We start from the raw sequence: 21965 nt of genomic DNA on the forward strand, positions 1-21965 counted from the left end.
CGCCGTTGCCGTTCACCGTTTTTGTCCTGTCTTTACAATTACAATCTACTTATTGTCTACCTTTTTTATCTCTACTTCTTCACAGATGGCGCTTAATAGATTGTTAATATGCATAATTATGGGACGGTTGAAAAGAAATGTCTTAATTTGTTTGAAATGTCCTAATTTGTTTTTCTCCAATCATCTGATTTAAGTGGGATTGTCAAAGTTATTAAATTGTAAGTTTGTTTATATTTTTTTACTCATCATCGTTTTTTTCTTAATATAAATGTAATACAAATAATACAAAAAAAGGCAAAGTTAACATTTATTTTGATTAAATATAATTAGCTTTCTCAATTTTTTTTTCTGATTATTTATTTTTCTAACCTACATGCAAATAAACATCAGTCAATAATTATCATAAACAAAAATATTTTATTTTAATTAATATTTATTTTGACAAACACATAAATAATAATATAAAACTATACAAAGATATCAATAATTCAATTTATTTTACCATAGCATAAAACTTATATATCTATAATCAAATATTAAGATCCGGATTCATCAATACGTGGTCTATATTTAAAAACAAAAAAATAAACGATAGAAATGGTTAAACTTTGAAATTAATTTATGATTTACTTCCATTTTCGTTGATTACAGAATCTTCCCGTGAAACCTTCTTGGCATTTACATGTTCGGTTTGTTAAACACTCTCCATGAACACAAGGCTTTCTGCAACGATAAGATTTATCACGTTGCCCTATTTCACAATGATCGCCTCTTAACCCTAACGGACAATCACATTTATTCGTTCCTAAATTTACATGCATAAAGAAATTAAAAATATAATAATTTTATTCTATTAGATTTTCCAACTGACCTATACATTTTCCTCCATTTTTACATGGTATAAAACATCTGGCTATATTATAGATAGAACATGAAATAATTTTATTTTAATTGTTAAAAAAGTTTTCCTTACACATTTCACATCTTGGTCCAAAGTATCCTTTTGAGCATTTACATTTATCTTTTTGAATACATTTGCCACCATTCAAACATTTATTGGCGCAAATTCCTTCAAGTAAAGTATGAAATAATATTAGTTCATTGCAGTTTTTAACAGATGTACATCGATGTTACGATCAAGGGTTAATATTATTAGTATACTAAGAAGACTTTCATCTGATGCCCAAAATAATCAAGGAACAGTAAAAGGCAATGCTAGTACTTGTAGACCATCTGCAGCAATTGACGAAATTATTCGAGTTGACCATGCTGGAGAGCTAGGTGCTGATAGAATTTATGCTGGTCAGATGGCGATTTTAGGGAATACTCCAGCAGGAAAAACGATACAACATATGTGGGAACAAGAGCAAGGTCATAGAAAACGATTTGAAGAACTTATTAACGAATATCGTGTCAGACCGACAGTAATGACCCCGATATGGAATGTTGCAGGATTTGTTTTGGGAGCAGGTAATTAAAAATATTTAGGTACGATACATACGTATACATATGTATGTATATATTAAAATGTTACAAGTGCATAAAGATACTACGTTATGTTGCTACGTACATGAATCTATATGTATTTATATTGTTTTTTTTTTTAAATTAAAGGAACTGCTTTAATGGGTGAAAAAGCTGCCATGGCTTGTACCGTAGCTGTAGAAACAGTTATTGTTGAACACTATAACGACCAGTTAAGGCAAATAATGGAGAGTCCAGATCCAGATAAGGTAAAACCAACCTTTGAAATAAGAAAATTTTTGCATACTACATTGTTAACACATAATCTTTAATTTTAGAAACTTTTAGAAGTGATAACTAAATTTCGTGATGAAGAACAAGAACATCATGATACAGGAATTGATCATGGAGCAGAACAAGCACCATTTTATAAATATTTAACAGAAGTGATAAAATTCGGTTGTAAAGCAGCAATAGAAATTTCTAAGAAAGTTTAATTTTTCTTTTAATTTACGAATTCGTTTTAATATTAATTATTATGACTTATCCTTATTGAAATAAATATGTATGTATATGTACATAAGTACCTACGTCATGTAAAATTTGTAAGTTACCTCCTTCACAGTGCTTTCCTTGATAACCAGGTGGACATGAACAAACATTTGGAGCAACACAAGATCCTCCATTCATGCATTGTGGATAGCATAAAGCCGTTTGACAGTATTGTCCCATATAACCATTTTTACATTGACAAACCTTTTCTGGATTGCAATGTCCATTTGAGTTACATTTTTTATCACATTCCGGATCAGGACCTATTTTACCAAGTTTGTTTATTTTGTTTAATTAGAAAAAAATGTATGTCTCAAATGACAAGCATGCCTTTTTTCCTTTAAAGAAAACAATTCGTTCAATTTAATCATTTTCTTTTTTATCCTTCAAATCGTTTTTAATATTCCACGTTTAATGAAACTAATTTCTTAAATGGTTTCATGCTTTGTCATTTTACTATACACTTTATTTTTATAAAATTGACGATATGAACTGATAAGATCCAAAAATGAGTAAAATTTTACTTGGATCTTCCCTGTTCATTATTTCGGAATATATTTCAACAATTTATTTGGGTTAAATATGTATGTTAATAACACAATAAAGCTCAAATATTTTAAGCATATTTATTTTAAATCTAAAACAAGATAAGGCAAGCATACTATATAGAAATCATGCGAACAGAAATATTTATAACCAGAATTTACTTTGCCCGATTACTTTCATAATAGCCTTTTTTCTGTTACATAAAATATTTTTAGGCAAAGGACATTAAATATTTAATTTAGAATTAAAAATGTTGGGCTTTCTAATTTATGCGCACATTATTGTTATATTTAATCTTTTAAGCATTAACTCAAATAAATTTGTTAAAAGTATAAAAAAATTAATAATTGCTTTTTTAATGCATTATAAAGCTCTGTTTTTGTTATTTAGAAAAAAAAAATAAAAATTACAAACTTAAAATTCTATATTTATATTTGAAAAGCAGCTAGTTATAATAATCAAGCATAAATTATAATATAGAAAGTTTTGCAACCAATTTTTGCTTTGTTCTAAACTAAATCTAAAAATTAAAGCGGCAACAATTATACATATGTATATGTATATTATGTAAAAAAATTAATTACAATAAGTAAACCCATAATTTATTTTTTGGTGTGTGGAGAAAATTAAATAAATTTTTTAAGCGATTCTACTAAAAAAGTTATTAAAGTTGGAAAAATTAAAAAAGCAATCTTTTAAAATTTTAGTTTTTTTGTGATTTTTTGTTTTTGCAAATAATAAAATAAAAATAAAAAATTGTTTTTAATAAAAAGCATAAAATACACTACCTTGCGAAGTAGTTAGTGAAGTGTTGTTTCTATCATACACATACACACCTCTATGTGCGCATTCCTTATTGAAAGTCAAACGTAACGGTGTTCCAGGCAACTGTTTCCCATGTCTATCTTGTATTAATAATCCTATACCAAAGGCAGCTACACCTGATAAATTACCGGTGCAAGGTAAAAATATACTAAAATCTGGAAAGAAAAAGAATAATTATTGTTAAAGATTAGTTTTCTAATATTGTATTCTTATTTCGAAAATTAATTATTGATGCATTTTTCAATTGACTTGATATTTTAAATATTGTACTCGTAGTTATTCTTTTAACTTTTAATTAAAGAATGTTTATTCTATCTTAATTTAAATTACTAAGAATAGCATAAAATATTAAATTTTAAATTAAACCTTTCTGACGTTTCGGAATCCGTCCTTTAGTTTTAATTGATACTGTTGGTGGTTTAAGAATATTTTTGTCTGAACTTTCAAGACGATCAAAATTGTAATTATATTTTTTTCCACCTGATGTCCATGTAAAATTCACTGAATTCACTTCGGAAGGTATAGTTGGTAATTTTTGACTAAAATTTGGGTCTCGTAAATCTATATTAACACAACTGTTATGTATTGCATATACTCTAAAAGCATAACCTAAAAAAAAATAAAAGAAAATTTTATTTATTGATTTTTATTCAATTTAAAGATTCTCCATTCAATGGAATTTGTAATTTTATAAGAAAAAAGCAAATAAAATCATTTTATGTTTTTCAAATTTACCACTAAGTACTTTTAATTGCTGTTCATTGATCCATAATGAGAGACCTTGTTCCCCATTATCTAGATCTTTGTTATGATTATTCCTTTTACTATGAATTGGTTTTGTTAAAATAAAAAATATTATAAAAATAACTATAGAACTTAAAATTTCTTCAAAAAATCTCTTCATTTTCAATTTGTTTTTCTTTCTCTGTAAAATAAAATAAAAAGTGAATTGTTTTAAAATTGAATTTCCAATGAACATTTTAATAAGGGATCTTTAATTTTACATAATATATCTAGAGATAAAATTTGTTAGTAGTCTCTTAATATTGGTTCTCTGAATAAAAATGAAATACACGAATGACATTATTGTTATTGGTATAAATTACCTTATTTACTTAACTTTACCTTATAAATTACCTTATTTATTATTTACTTAATGGCTTATAAAATTATTAGTACATAAATAGAAAACTTATTTAAGGTATCTTAATTTTAAATGGTGATCATTCTAGCTATTCTGATAACTGTTATTGGATGTTAAATCAAATAGAGTTTGGTATAATAAAACAGCTGGGGAATAACGGTATGATTAAATTTTTCATTTTCATTATTCCGAATTAATTTTTATTTTGTGAGAGGGATAAAAAAAACAAGAGCATAAATTTTATATTGCAGTTAAAGAGATTTTATAAAAATTTGTATTCTCTTTTCTCTTTGAATCGGAAATTGTATGATTAGAAAAATTTGTATGAAACTCTTCTTAAAATTACTAGAGGTAGAAGAATAATGAATAATGGATGGCTTAAAGAATAATAATCCGGAGGGTTGCCTTGCCACCAAAAGAAAAAAAAAACTATTAATTTCCTCTGAAAATGTGCCCAAACCAAAAAAAAAAGGTTTCTGAACGCAATTACATATAAGAAAGGTCTGAAAAGCACGTAAACAATCGTATTATTAAAACGTTGCATAAAGCTGAATATTAACATGTGTTGCGTATTCCTAATTCTATGAAAAGTTGTAAGCAGCCTCTTAGGTAATGAGTGAAAAACTGCTAATTTGATGGGTATAAATTAAAATTTCGTCTATGTGATCTGTTTTCCATGCAAGATTTCCCAGTTAATTTCGTGAATAGGTTCGACTCAGATATTAAATTTCAAAAAATTTTTTAATTATTTTCTTAGACAGCTATGGTAAAAATATAAAATCCTAGAAAAAATCGATTTCCAAGCCCGAATGTTCTTAGAAAATTTACTGATTCATTTTTTCTGATTTAGTGATTAAAAATTCTAAGAAATTTGTAGTTTATTTCTCTTTATATGAGCAATAATTTAAATTCAGCCGTTGTAGAAGTTTCCTTACTGACTCCTGATGAGTTTATAAATAAAATTTTAAGGAAATCTGTTTATTTTTTTAATAATAATCAAAAATATAAAATCGGCTGGTAGTAAAGTTCTAGTTCCTAAAACCGGACTTTTAAACAAGAAATTTTTTGGTTTCAAAAAATTAGAAATTCTTTAAAAAATTTACGAAATCAAAAAAGAGTACAAAGTTACCAAAAGTAAATAAACTTACAATTTTTCGTAGAAAATTATCAATATGGCAGCCCTGAATGATACCTGTCTGTCTGTTTCATACAATTTCTCAGAAATTTCATGTATGATTAGGTATAATGGAAATGGAATAATATTTGGTATAATATATAATAATTGTAAGTAAAAAAATTGTTGTTTGTATGATGCTTGTTTGTAGTATGATATTCCTGCCAAATTTCAATTAAATTGTATAAAACAAATATTAATTCGAACAATACCGAAGAGAGTTGTTTTATGAATATTAGCATTAGATTAATTTATAGTGTTATAAAGTACTACAGGAAGAGATGATACGAAAAAATTGCAATGGAAAATTGAATGATTAACAAAGATTCATAAATTTTCTCAGTTGGATACTGGTTTACACACTTGTATATAGAGTTATTTTGTGAATACGGGTGTGGACATTGTTCAATATTTTGATATTATTTTATCATAATTTTTTAAAATTTATCACCACAGTTTATGAAATAATTGAAAAAATCATATATTAAAATATTACGTAATTTTTCATAAAATTTGCAATTTGCTGTAATTTTGCAATTTTGAATCCAGAGGAGCACGAAATTTAAAAAGGTACATAGTACACGTATGAATGAATAATAGTACGAATAAAGAATCCTTATTTCAAACCAAAGGAGCTTTTTCTTTAACGAATTAAAAAATATGCCTTAAAATTTGTGCAAAAATTACAAATTTAATTTAGAACGCAAAATTTTAAGTTCATAAATATTTAATTCGCTCGAGCATTTTCTAATTATACTTAATTTATGCAAATTTTTTCTTTGTTTTGCTAAAATAAATTATTATAATTTAGAAATAGTTTTATTAACCCATAATATGTTAGAATGAAATTCAGATTGGTTCTGCTTTTGTTTATATTAAAATTAAAAGAAAAAACATTAAAACTTTATTAAAAGAAATTAAATACATTGATATAAGAATTGTAAATAAACATAATAATTTTTTATATGTGAAGAAATTTAATGCAGGGCACCCCAGTTTGTGTGTTTAGTCATTTCAAATTCTTTTATTTATTCACAACACACTTAATTATATAGATTATTGTTTAATAAAGTTTCAATTGACTTATAAATCAATAATGTATAAGAAAATACATATGTGTATACAAAAATATTGTATAACTATACACAAAACTAATATGGACATCCCGTTATTTAGTAAGCTAAAAAATCTTTTGTAGAACACTTCCTGAAATAATTTTCAATTAATAGGCAATATGAATTATTCTTTTCATTTTTGGGTAAGAAATTCTGTGGTCAGAGAAATATTTTGTTATATAAAATATTACTGCTTAATGAACTTATTATTTACTTAATGCTTAGTGAGCTGTTACAAAACCTCTTTGACGAATTCGAAGTGCAAAATAAACGTAATTGATCTGTTGCATTGCAATATAAATTGTGCTGTTAATTGCATATATATAGGCGGTCATTTCTATTATAACCTCTTTAAAATATGTATGTGTAATTTCATTATATTCATGTAAAACTGACACATTAATATTAGAGTCCCTGAATTTTTCGTTCATTTCATAAACCATTCTAAGTAGAAAGAATCAATGTTTTAGTTATAGTTCCGAAAATGGAAGTTTTTAAGAAATTAATGCATTCAAACCCTAAGTTCAAATGACTGCATTTCGGATTTGATTCAAATTTTGAAAGTTTATCAATAATGATGAAATACTTTATCTTACTAGATAAAATTTTTTTTTGTAACTTCTCTTCCTTTTTAGTTTTAATTCTACTCGAAGGTTTTTTCCTAAAATTATGCAAATTTGTGTGAAAAACTTTTTAAAATTATCATTTTTTAGATCATTTTCATTTGTTTTTCAGACTAGACTTAAAGCTATAATACATTTACTTGAAATTGTTGAAGCTCTTTACTTAAATTGTTAACAAACCATGGGTTTGATCGACTACACATTTTTTTATTACATACATATTTCCTAGTTATTGGAAAACGATGTTGACATGATTAATAGCTCACATAAATTAAAAAATAAATTATTTTCTATCAATAAAAAAATGTTTCGATAAATGTGTACAGATATATATGTATGTATACTAAATCGCGTTTACAGTTTGAATTGACAAATTTTCCCAACATAAGATTGATTTATTTATAAAAATCTATTAAGATCCCATTGAAATCAAGAATAGTTTGTATATAGTTAAATTTATACCTTACATAAATGTTCGCACATTTACCCAAATATATCTACATACATAAGTAACTCATTATTTATGTTTAAGCACCTTATACATCTTTTTAGTGTCTTCATACCAAATATATGTTTCTATATGCTCATATATGTATGTATAGCGTACTTTGAATTAATATTTTTTTTATAATACAAGCCTAATTTGAAAATCAAAAGAGAAATAAGAAAACCAAAAATTAAAAAACAAAAACATATAGAGGAAGAAAATTTATTTTTCATTTAATTTTCTTTTCCTTTTTGAATTCTGGAGTTCTGACTGAATTGGTGACTGTTTATTTTGATGAGAACACATAAATGGTTGATTGATCTTTATGTTATTCTTTGTTTCCTTATATGTTATTATTGTTATTATTTTTTATATACAACTTTATTTTCAAATCAAGTTATTAATGGGTGCTATTATTATACAATCTCTCTATTTTGATTTGAAGATTAAAGGTAATATTAAAAAAAAAAAATAAAACAGAGAATAACGGCAACGTAATAAAACTTACCTACAATAATATATTACATATTTATTAATATACGTATATATACATATAAGAGTACGTACTCATATATAAGTTTTAACTCTAATAAGAATTGCAACTACAATGAATAAGGTAACATTCACTTGTTCTTTTACAAGAAATTTTGTAATAATGTTATACAAAATATTGATTATATTTAACAATATACGTGTATATATACATACATATGTATGTATAAAATGAAATTAATAAAATGCGGTTAAATTTTGGTTAAGTGGTTTATAATTAAGAAAACAAAAAAAAAATATCAAGGACAATTTGTATATGGTAGACAAATAATGCATACTATATGTTTGTATGTAAGTGATCTTAAAATAAAATGTATGTACAAGCATATATCACATTTAATATGTGGTTAAATGAGCTACTTTTTAATCAAAGTTCACTATTATAATAATTTGTAATATTCACCCTTTTAAAACGCATAGAAGCAGAATCTTACCGCACTTATGCAAAAATATTGCCATGTAAAAAAAATTTTTTACGATATTTGAGAATTTAGTATATTTGCTATATATTAATTTATTAACACTTAAACAAATATTCTAGAAAAATTACAGTTTTCCTAGAAACTTCAAATTGGTTTTGTAAAACCCAAAAAATTTTAACACAAAATAGAACAGAACATACATACATATATTAAGAATAACATATAACAGAATTTATATTTCGTGTACCTTGCTGAAAGTGTTGCAAAACAAAAAAACAATGGCATTTATTATAATTTTTTGCAAGAAAAATGAATTTTATTCATATAGAGGATTTACTCACGCAATAATATATTAACTCCAACATGATCCATTCATGATCGGCAAAGAATAACCATTCTATTTTAATATATTTTATAGTTTCAAGAAAGTCAAGAAAGTTTATTTCTATTACGATTAATAAAAGGTATAACACTTGTTTTTGTTCGTTTTCCTTATACTTAATAAAATAAAATTATATGATTGTATTGTTTCTCATACCGTTATAACAAAAAGCATTTTGTATGCTTGAATTTTTATAATTATAGCCTAAAGATAAATGAGTACTTAACCTAATTACTAAAATAATAAACTCTTCAAATAAAACAACCGGTTCATTTTTTGTAAAAAATATTGTCCAAAACGGATTTTTCTGTCCCCGTATCAATTAGAATTCAGTACTACAAGTAGAATTTGCCAAACCAATAGAAGACGGTCGAAAATTTAAGAAAAAGACTTCCTGATTGGTGTTACTTCAAGTGAATAATTGAGATTTTAAATAACAATTGAATTTAATTTCTTTGTCAAACAACCTTAAATACTCGTAAACACAGAATGTGTTACAAACTGTAATACAATTTTATAATTTCATATTTATTTTTATGGTAAATCTTGTTATACAAAATATGGTAATAAAATCGTTTTTCTTTCTTTTTTTCGAAAATTTAATAAAAGAATAATAAAGCATAAAACAAACAAAAGAAAAATAAATAAATAATAAAAGAGGCAACAATAATAACAAAATATAAGCATATGTAAGTAAGTGTATATATGGACTGAACGACACAATATATATACCATGCTGATGCAGAAGCAATAAAGTGCCAAGCCAGAAAATCAGTTGAAAGAAGTGTAAATTATGTTGTCGAGGTTCAAATTTCTGGGTTTTAGCGCAATATAATCTAAAATGACCATAAAAATAAACAAGATGTTAACAGAGACATTTATGTTATTGTTGTTATTATGATATTTATGTACTTTTTATTTTTTTTGTATAATATAAATATATAATGAGCACGCATACATAGGAATATGATCAAAAATACACTACATGTTGAAAGAATGTGACAAGATAAAATTTTGCATGCATTTAATGAATGCATTTGATTATAATAAATTTCATATTACATAATGTATTTAGGGGGTTTTCGTTTATGCACGGTGCACTGAAAGTTCTACCTTAGAACTAAAATTTCTAAGTCGCTGCGTTAAACAGTATGCAAAAATTTTAGCTAAGTTTTTTCTTGCTTGCGCAGTCTACAAATTCCGAAACTTCTAAATAATCAATCGTTCGAAAATAACAGAACTGACATTGTTTATGAAAATGTTTCCCAATACTTTTCGCCTTCTAATTCACTGCAAAATAAGGATATTTTAACAAGATATAAAGACTAAAGAAAACTTACTTTAATAACTTTTTAATATCTGAATCTATAAATTTTGAAATTAAAATTTTTTTTTTGGATTTTAAATTTAAAAAAAAAGGAAATTTCTAACATTTCTTTATTGAAGATTGAATATTCGAACGCACTTTATTACAGCCAGTAATTTCCGAACGATCTATATTTTCAGTGTATGTAGTGTGAATTTTCGAACGTACTAGAAGCTAGAACTATTCTAGAACTGAATAAACGAAAAACCTCATAATATGGAAGTAAGATTAGTTTAAAAATGTATAGAAGGAAATTTTCAATAAAGTTTTTTCTATAATAATTGATCGTTAAATTTTCAAAATAAATAAGATTACGCGAATTTTATTAAATTTATTAATTTTTTCGAAAATAATGCTTTAAGGTTTTGACTCCGTTTATTTTATATTTAGTAAATGCAAAAAAGTGTTGACGTATTTTGTTTATTTTGCAATGTTGTAAACAAATGTCAAGTAAGTTTAATTAATTTTGCAAATTCTTTTTATTTTCCGCAACATTTTCTTCTTCCGATTTATTATCTATTGATAACAGAATTTAGCAATTTTATACAGTTTATTCAGAACTGCACTGTAAATGATTTTTTTCATCGTTATAAATACTAGTACATTTTTCAAAGCCAAAGCAACAATTATGCACTTAAATATTTCTCCCAAACATATGCAACAAACTATTCAGGCTTAAAATCTTAAGTAAATACAAAATTTAAAAAAAAAGTGCTTATTGCTTCTATGTTATACCCTTAAAGATTGACACCTCAAATTTTATACACAAATAGATTTTTACAAGAAAAGAAAATTTTCACCTATCCGTCTCATCTAAATATAGTTATAGCCTCTCAATATTCTAAAACTGCCATTGTTTTATAATTTATTTTAAAGAAACCATAAACGTTTTCCAAATTATGCGAACACTAAAAATTGTTGGCTGGTTTCTTCTACCGCATCATATAGTATAATTAAATATTAAAAAGACCGTTTGGCTGATTAAATTAACAGTTGTCTAGAACTCGTTGTTTTTTGAAAATTTTTGATATTGGTTTTTTTCTAGACAATAAATCTTAGCAGCTCTTAGATATTAATAAATAATTGATTTCGTTAGAAGAAATTTGTTTTCCACCTTCAACCCATCTCATCTTATCCCCTTATCAAATTTTTAAAATTTGATTTTTTGGCACCTTATATTCGTGAAACTGCAAGCTTTTCCAAATCTCTATAAACTCATCAAAACTTTTTGTTTTTGTCTCACAGCTCTTTCAATTTTTTTTTTGTCTCATCCTAAATGTATGCAATATTTGAAATATTTTAGTATTATAATGAAAGTAATTTTAATAGTGTGATAGGTATTCTGCTTTTAAATACATATACTGTATTTAAAAGCAGAATTTTCACTTGTTGAAGGGAAAAGTGCTTCAATACAAACCATTGGTTTGACCCAACTTTATTTATTCAAATTTTAAAGTCAAATAATAGCTTTGTTTCAAATGTTGGTTTAATTATTTTTCTGCAACAGTGAACATTGTGTTATAAAAATAAAATGTTTAATAAAGTTGAACTTTTTTACTTGTGTAGACAAAATGAAATCTAATACCTATGAGGTATTATACTTTGGATAAAACTGTATTTATGGTTATTTTGCACCGAACATAAACATATTTTTTTGGGTAAGTGTATAGAAGTGTAAGAACAATGAACCGATTATGATTTTTGAGTATATTTAACTCAAATATTAATTTAAAATTCCGATTACTTTTATGGAAATATAAAATTTTTTACAGTGTAGTATAAGTACTCTTACACTACACTGTAACAAATGTGCTAAGTAAAATTGATATTTTTATGTACACTCCACTTCCATTTCTATCTGGTACTTCTATGTACAACAGCATAAGAAATATTACTTACACGCAAATTATTATAATTAATACAAATAAAATTGAGCTCCTTACATGACGTTGGTTACGAAAATTCTTACACCATACCGATTATGTTGAAGTTATCTTTATCTATACAGAGACTACTTGTAAAAGACATCGAATTCTCTACAGCATTTAAATGGTAGTTCTAAACCAAGAAGATGAATCAAAGCAGAATATTAAGAATTTAAACAAAATTTATAGTTCGCTTTCAAGTAGTATAGCAAATATTATTAAATATGATTTATAATCAATACATAATTATTATACATTGTAACTACGGTCTGTCTATGTGTGTATACCATTATAGAATTTAATTTTAAATTAAAATTTTCGTTTCTCTTCTATTTTATTAGTTTAGTATATTTATAACATCTTACAGAACCATTTATTATAAAATTCAAGAATTGATCAATTACTAATTACATATTTTATCCTTAGGGTAATTTATAATTTTCTCTTTCTACAACTTCTCTTATTTTTCATTTTTTAAAGTGAAATTGAAAAATTAACACCTGGAGTGTAGAAGTTTTTTGCACAGAAAAAGAAACAAAAAATTAACTTTATTTTTTAAATGTGTTGCATATGTACAGGGGTGTTATATTGAATTTATAAGAACCGGTTCACAACAATAAAAATATCTGTGAGAACAGAACAGTAAAAATTGACTAGTTAATATAGATCATGAGGTAATTGTAGCTACAATTTTAAGAAGTTTTCAATAGATTTCGTCATTAATATTTACTAAGCTTCGTCATAAACGCACAGTATGTACATATATTGCAATGTACAGTAAAAGCTGCGCCATATTTATATTCATAAACAAATGTTGTTAATCAAATTTGTTCATAATAATTGCTAAGTTATTATGAGTACCGCAATTAAATAATATGAACTGTTTTGGTTTTATATAGAATAAATTAAAAATATATTGAATATTCATCTCGTTATAGGTTTTTGCAGTATTGTGATTTGCAGTTATTGTTTTGCAGTATTGCGTTTATGATTTTCTTCATTGTTATCAGGTAAAAGACTTGCTTTTTTTCATTACAAGAAAAAGCAAAGCTATCATTTAAATTTTATTATTTATTTTGCTTAATTCTCTTCTAGCTCTTAAAAATGTACTATAATATGTATTAGTGTTTTTTACGATGTTTATTTCAAAAATCAACAAGATCTCGAAAATTTGTTGCGGCAATTAATGTATTCGCCGTTATTTCGTGTGATAACTTTAGCCTATCTTAAATTTTTATTAATACCGCATGTATCATGTAATCATTGTGATGCGATAATCTTTTCATGTTTAAGAGAAATTGAAATAATTAACAAAATAATTACAACTTTTATTTTTTATTTACGAGTATTTTTACAAAGCATTAAGTGTCACATCAAGTGTCACTCTCAAATCCTTTTTTTCCTATTGCTTTTAAATTTAAGAAGTGTCACACTTTCAGTTTTATTATTTTACTTGATTATAAGTTGCAGTTTTTTCTCGATTATCTAATTTCGATAATTTGAGTTCTTGATTTTCTTTGTTCAAACTCTGTTTTCCATCATTTGGGGGAAAAGCACGAGTATATCGTTTCGAACCACTGAAATACCACCACTGTCTGTATTGTATTAACATTTTTTTGCAGCTGTGTAAGTGACACGTATAAGACATATTAATAAATAATGTTATTGGGCCAGGGTTACTATTTAATATATATTTTAATAAAACAATCGTATAATGTTATATACGACAAGAGTTTAGAAAAACATAAAAAAATTTCTTTAGTTATTTTATTAATTAGTTATAAATCATAAACTGACTTGCAAGACCATATTTTTAACTTATGTTTTAATAAATTCTTATTGGTAAAAAAATATATTGAATTTTTCTATACCTTATAATTTTTTAATAAATTATTGTTGTTAATTATTGACTCAGGAAGAAACATAATATTGTATATGTGTATATAACATTTTTCAAAGCAAATAATGAAATTTTCCCCTTTTGATGTGCAATTTTAAGTTTGCCTGATATTTAATACTTGGTCAATATAGTAAAATAATGGATTTGAACAAAAATATGTATGCATATAACAGTTACATGACTTCAACTACTTTTAAATGTTAAACAGAGTAGTTATATACAAACTATGGCAAGTTCTATGGGACCGATATTTAATTTGAATACTATTTTACTTTATTTTCTTTAATTTAAATTCTTTTGCACATCTATTATTAAAAATATAATCATATACAATTTAGTGTTATAATCAGATGGTTGAATGTATCTTGTTAATAATTTCGAAATGTTTCTTATACCTTATTAATTAATTTAATTATATATTATTTTAGCATTATTTAATAATAATTTATTATGCATATTAGTATTTTAAATAAATTTATAATTGATACGATCGACAGTGTTTTCTCTAAAATTCAAGTTGATTGATGAAAAGGTATAATAAGTATAAAATTAAATTTTAGATCATTAATTAAATTAAGAAAATCACTATGCTTTCATTACAGTTGAACATTATTTTAATATTAAAGAGGACACACATGTAAAATGGGTTAAACAGGCGCTGATATTATGTTAAAGCAATATTAACCAGCCCTCAACCAACTAATGTACAATCAATATTATTTTTGATTATTTTGATAACAGTAATTTTTGATTATCATAATGTTAGTGCTCAACTATTGCACTGATAATCAAAATATACTTTTATTGAATATTAATTATTCATACATCTATAAATTAAACATAAATTAATTTACTAACTGATTTAGTCCGAATTATTAATATTATATATAATTATAAGTAAATTACAGCGAAGATTGTTCTTTCTTCACCTAATCTCTTTAATATTAATTCAGCATAAGGAAAGTATAATATTTTTACGACAAAAATAATTTAGATTACATTGACCACATGTCCAAATTATAATGACCATATGTGTCTTCATCTTACCGGATATGTCGCCTTTTTTTTAAGGTAATTTATTTCTTTTAATATTCTCTTATTTGATATCTCCTTTTATACTGTATAAAACTTTTTGTTCAAAAGTAAATGGTTATTATACTCCTTGCAGTGAATTTATTTTTTATTATAACTTTAATACATAATACATTTTCATAAATTCAATATTGCAAAACAATATAATTGTGATACAGATGCAATATATTTTTGATATTCGTATACAAAAACAGGGGCTATTTCATAGTATTGTTTTTATTAGCAAAAATTTTCTGATCAATATATTTTTTGTTTCTTGCATTTAATTATTTTCGCATACCAGTTTAAATAAATATTTTTTTAAAACATTTCTATAAGAATGCAGTAAGAAATTTTATTATAATTAAATTTTCTTTCTCTTAATTTACTTTTAATCGGATCAAACATTTTAATATGCTCTAGCCATAATAATTCAAATATTCTTTGGGTAACGTTTATCAACAGACTTTGAGTTGCAAGATTGCTTTAGTAAAAAAAAATATATATCACAGTTATCGCTATTTATCACGATATACTGGGTTTGAGAAAAGGTCTATAATCATTGTATAAGAAAAGCGAAATTTCAAGAATATGCAAAATTCCGGAGTACAATATCCAATATGAAAAAGTTGTTTTTTTTTCATTTACAAGCTCCTATGGAATTTATAGCTTTATCGATAAATAAAAAAATTCTGCTAATTCCAAGCTATTCAATTACAATATTTTTATAAAATTTCACTGAATAAAAAAATATAAGACTATTGAAAATAATGTTACATATGTAAGTTTCAACATAGTAAATACATGATAGCTACAGTCATATTTTTAGTAGACAAATTTGAAAACAAGACTCAATTATGCATTAGAGGGTGATGAAATCAAGTAAGTTATTGGTAGAATAAGGTCCGTAAAGTGCAAATAATCGAAAAGTATTGCAAAATTTTGCTTTTATATTCTGACTTATTCCCTCATTCATCGATCATTTATGTCTGATACTCCTAGATTTAAAACCTTAAAATCGTATGAAATTATTTGCGAATAATTCAAATTAAAAATTTGCAACTATAAAATATACAAAATAAAAACAAAATAAAATATTTAGCACGTTCATGTTTTCCTTATCATACAAAATTGATCCCCACATTTTTCTTCTCTCAGAAACTATGCACATACTTTTTCTTAACTTTAAAAATTTTACAGAAGTGAATGTAACGAAAAGTAAATAAATAAAAACTACTTTATTGCGAATTCTGCTTTTTTTTTGTTTTTAAATAATAAATAACATTTTATTTATACACCCGCACTATTCACAGTAGGAAAATTTTACAAAGATACAATCATCAACAATAATACTTAAGTGTAGATGATTTGTGTGCGCGTGTGTATAAGAAGTTAAATAGTAAACGAATAATAATCATCATCATCATCGTCATCATCATCAATATCATTTTATTTTAAATCATCTTTTGGAAAGGAATATTGGTTTTACGGTTTGATTCCTTATTGTTTTTCTTTTGTTTCTAAAATAAAATGCCTTATACGAGAATAAAATAATATTAAATTCTTATTTTAGTTTTGAAAAATTCTTATTTTTTTTTTTTGCAAAAAAAAGAGCTATAAAAATATTATAAATGTATAGTGATATATTATATTTTTTATAGTTTTTATGTGTTTGACGCATACTTCTGTTTTCTCGTAATTTTCAATTTTTTTAATTTATACCATGAAATGTGTCTGCTGGTTAGTCCACTAACCAACCATTCTATGTTATCTACTTGAATTTTTCGATTTAAAAAGGAAATTGGTTTTAAGACCTTGTTATTATAACAGTTTTTTTTTCAACTCTTTAAGTTGCTTACAAACATTTCTTTAATTTTTCTTCATAATTTCCATATTATTGGTCTCATAATTTTGGAAAAAATCGAAAACAGTTGCTTGGTACGACTGTTTTCTTTAAGTTATACCAAGTTAAGGCCTTGAACCACAATTTTAATAAATTTTCAATAAATTTGGGACAGACTATGACTACAAGTTGCTGTATTACCATATTAACTTATGCAAAATTTCAGAATTATGTTTTGAATATTTTCTAAGATATGGCCAAACTACTATTGAAGTTGTGTGGCTGCTACCACAACGAGTCAAGAAATTCCAAAAATTTTTATCACACATCACTTATAACACACTTGTTTTTCACGAGATTTCTATATTATAATTCAAATAATTTCTGAGATAATTCCAAATAACTTGTGAAGTTTTATGACTGCAACCAGAAAGAGCCAAGCAATTTCAAGAACATTTATCAAGCACATTGGCCCTACTAATATATTCGATTGTGTGAAATTTCAATTTAACAGCTTTTATAGTTTCTAAAATATAGCCAAATAACTTTTGAAGTTGTATGGCAGCTACTAGAAGGAGCCAAGCAATTTCAACTACTTTTATCAAACATATTGGCCCTACTGACCGAACGGACGGACAAACAAACGTAAATCGACTCAGAATTCGACGTTCACCAAAAACATACGCTTGAGTCTTCATCGCAGACCATTATTTCTTAGCGTTACAAACGGGAAGGAAAATTTAGTATAACCTGCGAACATACGTTCGCACGGGTGTAAATACAACACTCTATAAAATTAACTTTACATTCGCTCTAGAAGTAAAATAATATTAAATATTAAAAAAAGCAGAGATTTAAATTTAACAGCCAAGATTTGTTAAATAGTTAAATATTTTTCAAAATATTTATTTAGCAATCTAACAAATTCTGGAGATATTCATAGTCAACATTTTAAATTAAGTGAAAGCTATAGTTAATCTTTGTTATCAAAGCTTAGGTTACTGTAGGCTCGTCTCCTACCTAGTAAACTCAATGACGTAAGAAACTGGTTCATAGTTATCTAAAATATTTTGCACCAGCACTATGCTCCTTCCAGGAGCGAAGTAGGAGTAAAAAAAAAATCAAAGTTTGATACAGGGCCGGATGGCCATTACAAACAGAAGATTTTGCATATCCCAAAGAAAATAATTTAGAAACACTAATTAAAATTTGTAAAATATTAATAATATTATGTATAATAACAATTGAAAAAATTATGTTCAGGCGCCAGTCAAAAATTGAAAATATGCGGAAAGCCAAACAATATGAAATAAAGGAATATAGAATATTATCGATCTTTAAGATTCAAGAATTAAATAATTTTTAAATTTCTAAATACTAAAATTAAATATTAATAAATAATATTGTAGCTCTTAATTATTATAGGTAATTCACATTACGTTAATTTTTAAATATTTTGTATTGGTCTTTGTTTTTTTTTTGTTTTTATTCTTTTGTTTTTTTTTTGGTGAACAACAATGGTTTCCTGTTGTAATTTTTGATTTTTTTTTTCTTTTTAGAATAAACACAATTTCCTTTTTATATTTATTTGGTGTATGATCGATTTCAGTAAGTACAATATTATATTTATATATATATATACATATATATACGTAAATGTATATAAGTATGACTCTTTAATATGTTTGTATATAGCTATATTAATGTATATATATATATTTTACAATTAAAATACGATTTTGTTTTAATAAAGCTTATTTGCAAATTTTATGGATATTTTTAAAAACAAAAAAAATTCGAAGATTTGGGGTACATTATTTTTGCGATTCTATAGATCAAGGTTCAAATCTAAATCAAAACTATGTCGTACATATATGCGAGCATAATTTTTTATTTTAGAAAATTTTTAAAATTATTTACGTACCAAAGGCTTGTGGGGAAATGCCTGTTATTAAACATTGGACAAAAATTTTTAATTTTTTTTGCAATTAAAAGAAGAGTTGTACATACAAACATATAGACTTTTTGGAAATAAAGTTCCCTTTTTAAAATTTTATGCAAATTTGTAATGAATAATTTGTATATAGGGTTCAATGTGATTTTGCGATCAGAACTAATAATTTATATTAATTTTTAAAATCTTGTCATAGTAAATTTTAGAAAAGATCATTATTATATCTATATTACAAGTAACTAGGCACCTTCTTCTTAACATTAATTGTAAAAAAAATTTGTTGGAAGTTGTCATCTTCTTGTTTCATTTGTTCTTAGAACCATATTTAAAACGGAGTACATACATATATACAAATATTCCCAAGAGGATCATTCATTCACATTATATAGGTTTTCTTAATTTTTCACCTTTCATAATTAATTAACTTAATCCGTTTCATATGTCCCTGTGAAATTTTATATGTATGTATGTCAAACTAGATAATTATTACTTATGTATATGCAAATTCAATAACCAATAATAAGTTTTCAATAATTTTATAAAAAAATATTAAAACATTGAAAATATTTGGTAATAATTTTTTTTTTAATTATCAATTATTTGTGGTATAATAATAATACAAGTAATAGTTATAATTTTTTTCTTTTATTTTATTTCTGTAATACTATCTATCAACCTATGCACCTTTTAATATAGGTAGGTACACCATTTCTGTAATAAACATTATATTATATTATATTACCTAACATTATTACAAGCATAATGTAGATGCATATAATATTTATAAGAATTGTAAAATAACTCTTATATTATATAAAGATATTTGAAATATTGTTATATACAACCTATATATGCTTATATTTATGCGAATACTTGAATCACACATTAAGCACATATTTGCCTATATAACAGTGTTTTTAAATAGGTATAATTTAGCGTCGATTTTGATAATTTTTTATATAATATACAGGTATATATGTACAGCTATATATATTATATAATAAAATTTTTTAATTTATTTAAAAATTGTTATATGCAATCTCCATTACTTAATTGCGCACGCATAAAATAAAAATTATACGAGTATATGCACTTATTTGCAAAGAAATTAAAAATATATGAGTTTTGTATGTTCGTGGATACGTTTGTAGTACAGATTGTAATTGATGTATAATTTAATATTATCAAAAAAAAAATTAATAAGTAATAAGAATAACATTTGATAAGTGTATTGTGTTTTATATTATTGGTCACTTTACACTTTACTTGTTCGCACACAGATTAGAATCTTTTAATTATAAATTATTAAAAATGTGCATATGTACATATGTAAGCATAACATACCTATGTGCTATTGGATTAATATTATTATGCACTGCATATAAGCGTATAATACATAAATATAAATTATTAAAAATGTGCAATCTACACATATGTATATATGTAATACAATTATAATATATAAATATAAATATAACTATTAATTTAACAAAAAAAAAAAAAAAACTCATTCTTGTTACACTCGTATTAACTTAAAATCCAAATATTTATATTATATACACGATTTATATGTATATACATGTTTATATACAGGTATTTATAATTTCATATTATATTTGCTACATACATGCTATACATACTATTCACATAATATTATTATATTATTACGTACATACATATGTATGTATATAGATTTTTCATCGTCCGGCCGGTAAAGGAAACTAACCAAACCACTACTATATTTCATACTATGCCACTTTATATTTTACATTTTTTTTTCTTATATTCAATATTCCAATATATGTATATATATGTACATGATATATTATGAATATACGTCATATACACATATAACACATTAAAAATAATAAAACCAAAACTAAAAAAATACACAAATTTAACAAAAACAAAAAAAAAGAAAAAACATAAAGAGCACTCAGATATCACGGTATAATAGTGTGTGCACCTGTGCGGATTCCAATTCCAATGGTGTTTTTTCTTAACTGCTTTATGGCTATAAATTACAAACGCTAACGACTTCTTGTCTGCCTTTACTTAAATCGGCGCAAAATTATACAAAAAAAAAAAAAACAAAAAACCAAATAACGAAAAATAAAACAAAAACGGAACGAAATTTATATAAGTTTGTGCATATGTGTACATACATACACACATTCGGAGATACATTTACTTTTACATATCTATAAATGTTTAAATTATGGTATACCTTTTTAGTAAGGTAAAGTTATAAAAAAAAAAATATTAAACAAAAAAATTACAATTTTTCTTTTTTTTTTTCAAAATTCACCGAACTGTAACTAAAGAAGCAGAGATCGTCCTGTTCCTTTTTAAAATTATTTCCTTTTATTTTTTTTTTCGATGTATTCAACACGCCGGACAATTTACAACTGATCTTTAAAATTAAATGTTCAGTCTCTTTATAATTGGATTGGGAAAAGGTAATAAAAAATTAAAGTTGTTCATGTTATTTATAAGATATTTTTGAGAAAATTACGTCGTGGTATCGGCGGGTCTTGTAGTAGAAAAATTATGTAAATGCAATTGGCAAGTTTGAAATTAATATGATAAATTTTTCTTTTTGTGAAATTTTAGGGCTGCG

General features: G+C 24.8%; 2 protein-coding genes across 8 annotated transcripts; one reads left to right on the top strand and one right to left on the bottom strand.

The window, feature by feature from the left end:
- Positions 1 to 145: 145 nt before the first annotated feature.
- Positions 146 to 2047, top strand: LOC129618657 (5-demethoxyubiquinone hydroxylase, mitochondrial). 2 transcript variants are annotated; one of them, XM_055533545.1, is made up of 4 exons: positions 146 to 218; positions 1098 to 1470; positions 1615 to 1733; positions 1803 to 2047. In XM_055533545.1, the coding sequence occupies exons 2-4, from the start codon at positions 1128 to 1130 to the stop codon at positions 1959 to 1961; spliced, it is 621 nt and encodes a 206-aa protein (XP_055389520.1). In that variant the 5' UTR covers positions 146 to 218; positions 1098 to 1127; the 3' UTR covers positions 1962 to 2047. The 2 variants fall into 2 exon arrangements, with proteins under 2 accessions (XP_055389520.1, XP_055389521.1); XM_055533546.1 differs by having other exon boundaries at positions 184 to 218; positions 1108 to 1470.
- On the bottom strand, positions 399 to 21742 carry LOC129618656 (protein shifted). Of its 6 annotated transcripts, XM_055533539.1 has the most exons (10): positions 21573 to 21736; positions 21312 to 21399; positions 4123 to 4312; positions 3754 to 3996; positions 3351 to 3542; positions 2079 to 2279; positions 974 to 1069; positions 872 to 913; positions 631 to 805; positions 399 to 564 (listed from the first exon to the last, which is right to left on the bottom strand). In XM_055533539.1, the coding sequence occupies exons 3-10, from the start codon at positions 4289 to 4291 to the stop codon at positions 537 to 539; spliced, it is 1146 nt and encodes a 381-aa protein (XP_055389514.1). In that variant the 5' UTR covers positions 4292 to 4312; positions 21312 to 21399; positions 21573 to 21736; the 3' UTR covers positions 399 to 536. The 6 variants fall into 6 exon arrangements, with proteins under 6 accessions (XP_055389514.1, XP_055389515.1, XP_055389519.1 ...); XM_055533540.1 differs by lacking the exon at positions 21312 to 21399 and having other exon boundaries at positions 21625 to 21742; XM_055533544.1 differs by having other exon boundaries at positions 3399 to 3542; positions 21312 to 21736.
- Between the last annotated feature and the right edge of the window lie 223 nt (positions 21743 to 21965).

Source organism: Condylostylus longicornis, unplaced genomic scaffold, assembly GCF_029603195.1.
Source record: "Condylostylus longicornis isolate FDR11 unplaced genomic scaffold, ASM2960319v2 ptg000010l, whole genome shotgun sequence".
Taxonomy (NCBI): Eukaryota; Metazoa; Arthropoda; class Insecta; order Diptera; family Dolichopodidae; genus Condylostylus; species Condylostylus longicornis.

What these genes read in the sequence shown, in the direction of transcription:
- LOC129618657 (XM_055533545.1), top strand. Translation starts at nt 1,128, where the DNA reads ATGTTACGATCAAGGGTTAATATTATTAGTATACTAAGAAGACTTTCA. An exon ending in AGGATTTGTTTTGGGAGCAG is followed by an intron (nt 1,471 to 1,614) that starts GTAATTAAAAAT and finishes TTTAAATTAAAG; the next exon opens with GAACTGCTTTAATGGGTGAA. An exon ending in AGAGTCCAGATCCAGATAAG is followed by an intron (nt 1,734 to 1,802) that starts GTAAAACCAACC and finishes CTTTAATTTTAG; the next exon opens with AAACTTTTAGAAGTGATAAC.
- LOC129618656 (XM_055533540.1), bottom strand. Translation starts at nt 4,291, where the DNA reads ATGAAGAGATTTTTTGAAGAAATTTTAAGTTCTATAGTTATTTTTATA. An exon ending in TTCACTAACTACTTCGCAAG is followed by an intron (nt 2,280 to 3,350) that starts GTAGTGTATTTT and finishes TTGGTAAAATAG; the next exon opens with GTCCTGATCCGGAATGTGAT. An exon ending in TGGACCAAGATGTGAAATGT is followed by an intron (nt 914 to 973) that starts GTAAGGAAAACT and finishes TCTATAATATAG; the next exon opens with CCAGATGTTTTATACCATGT.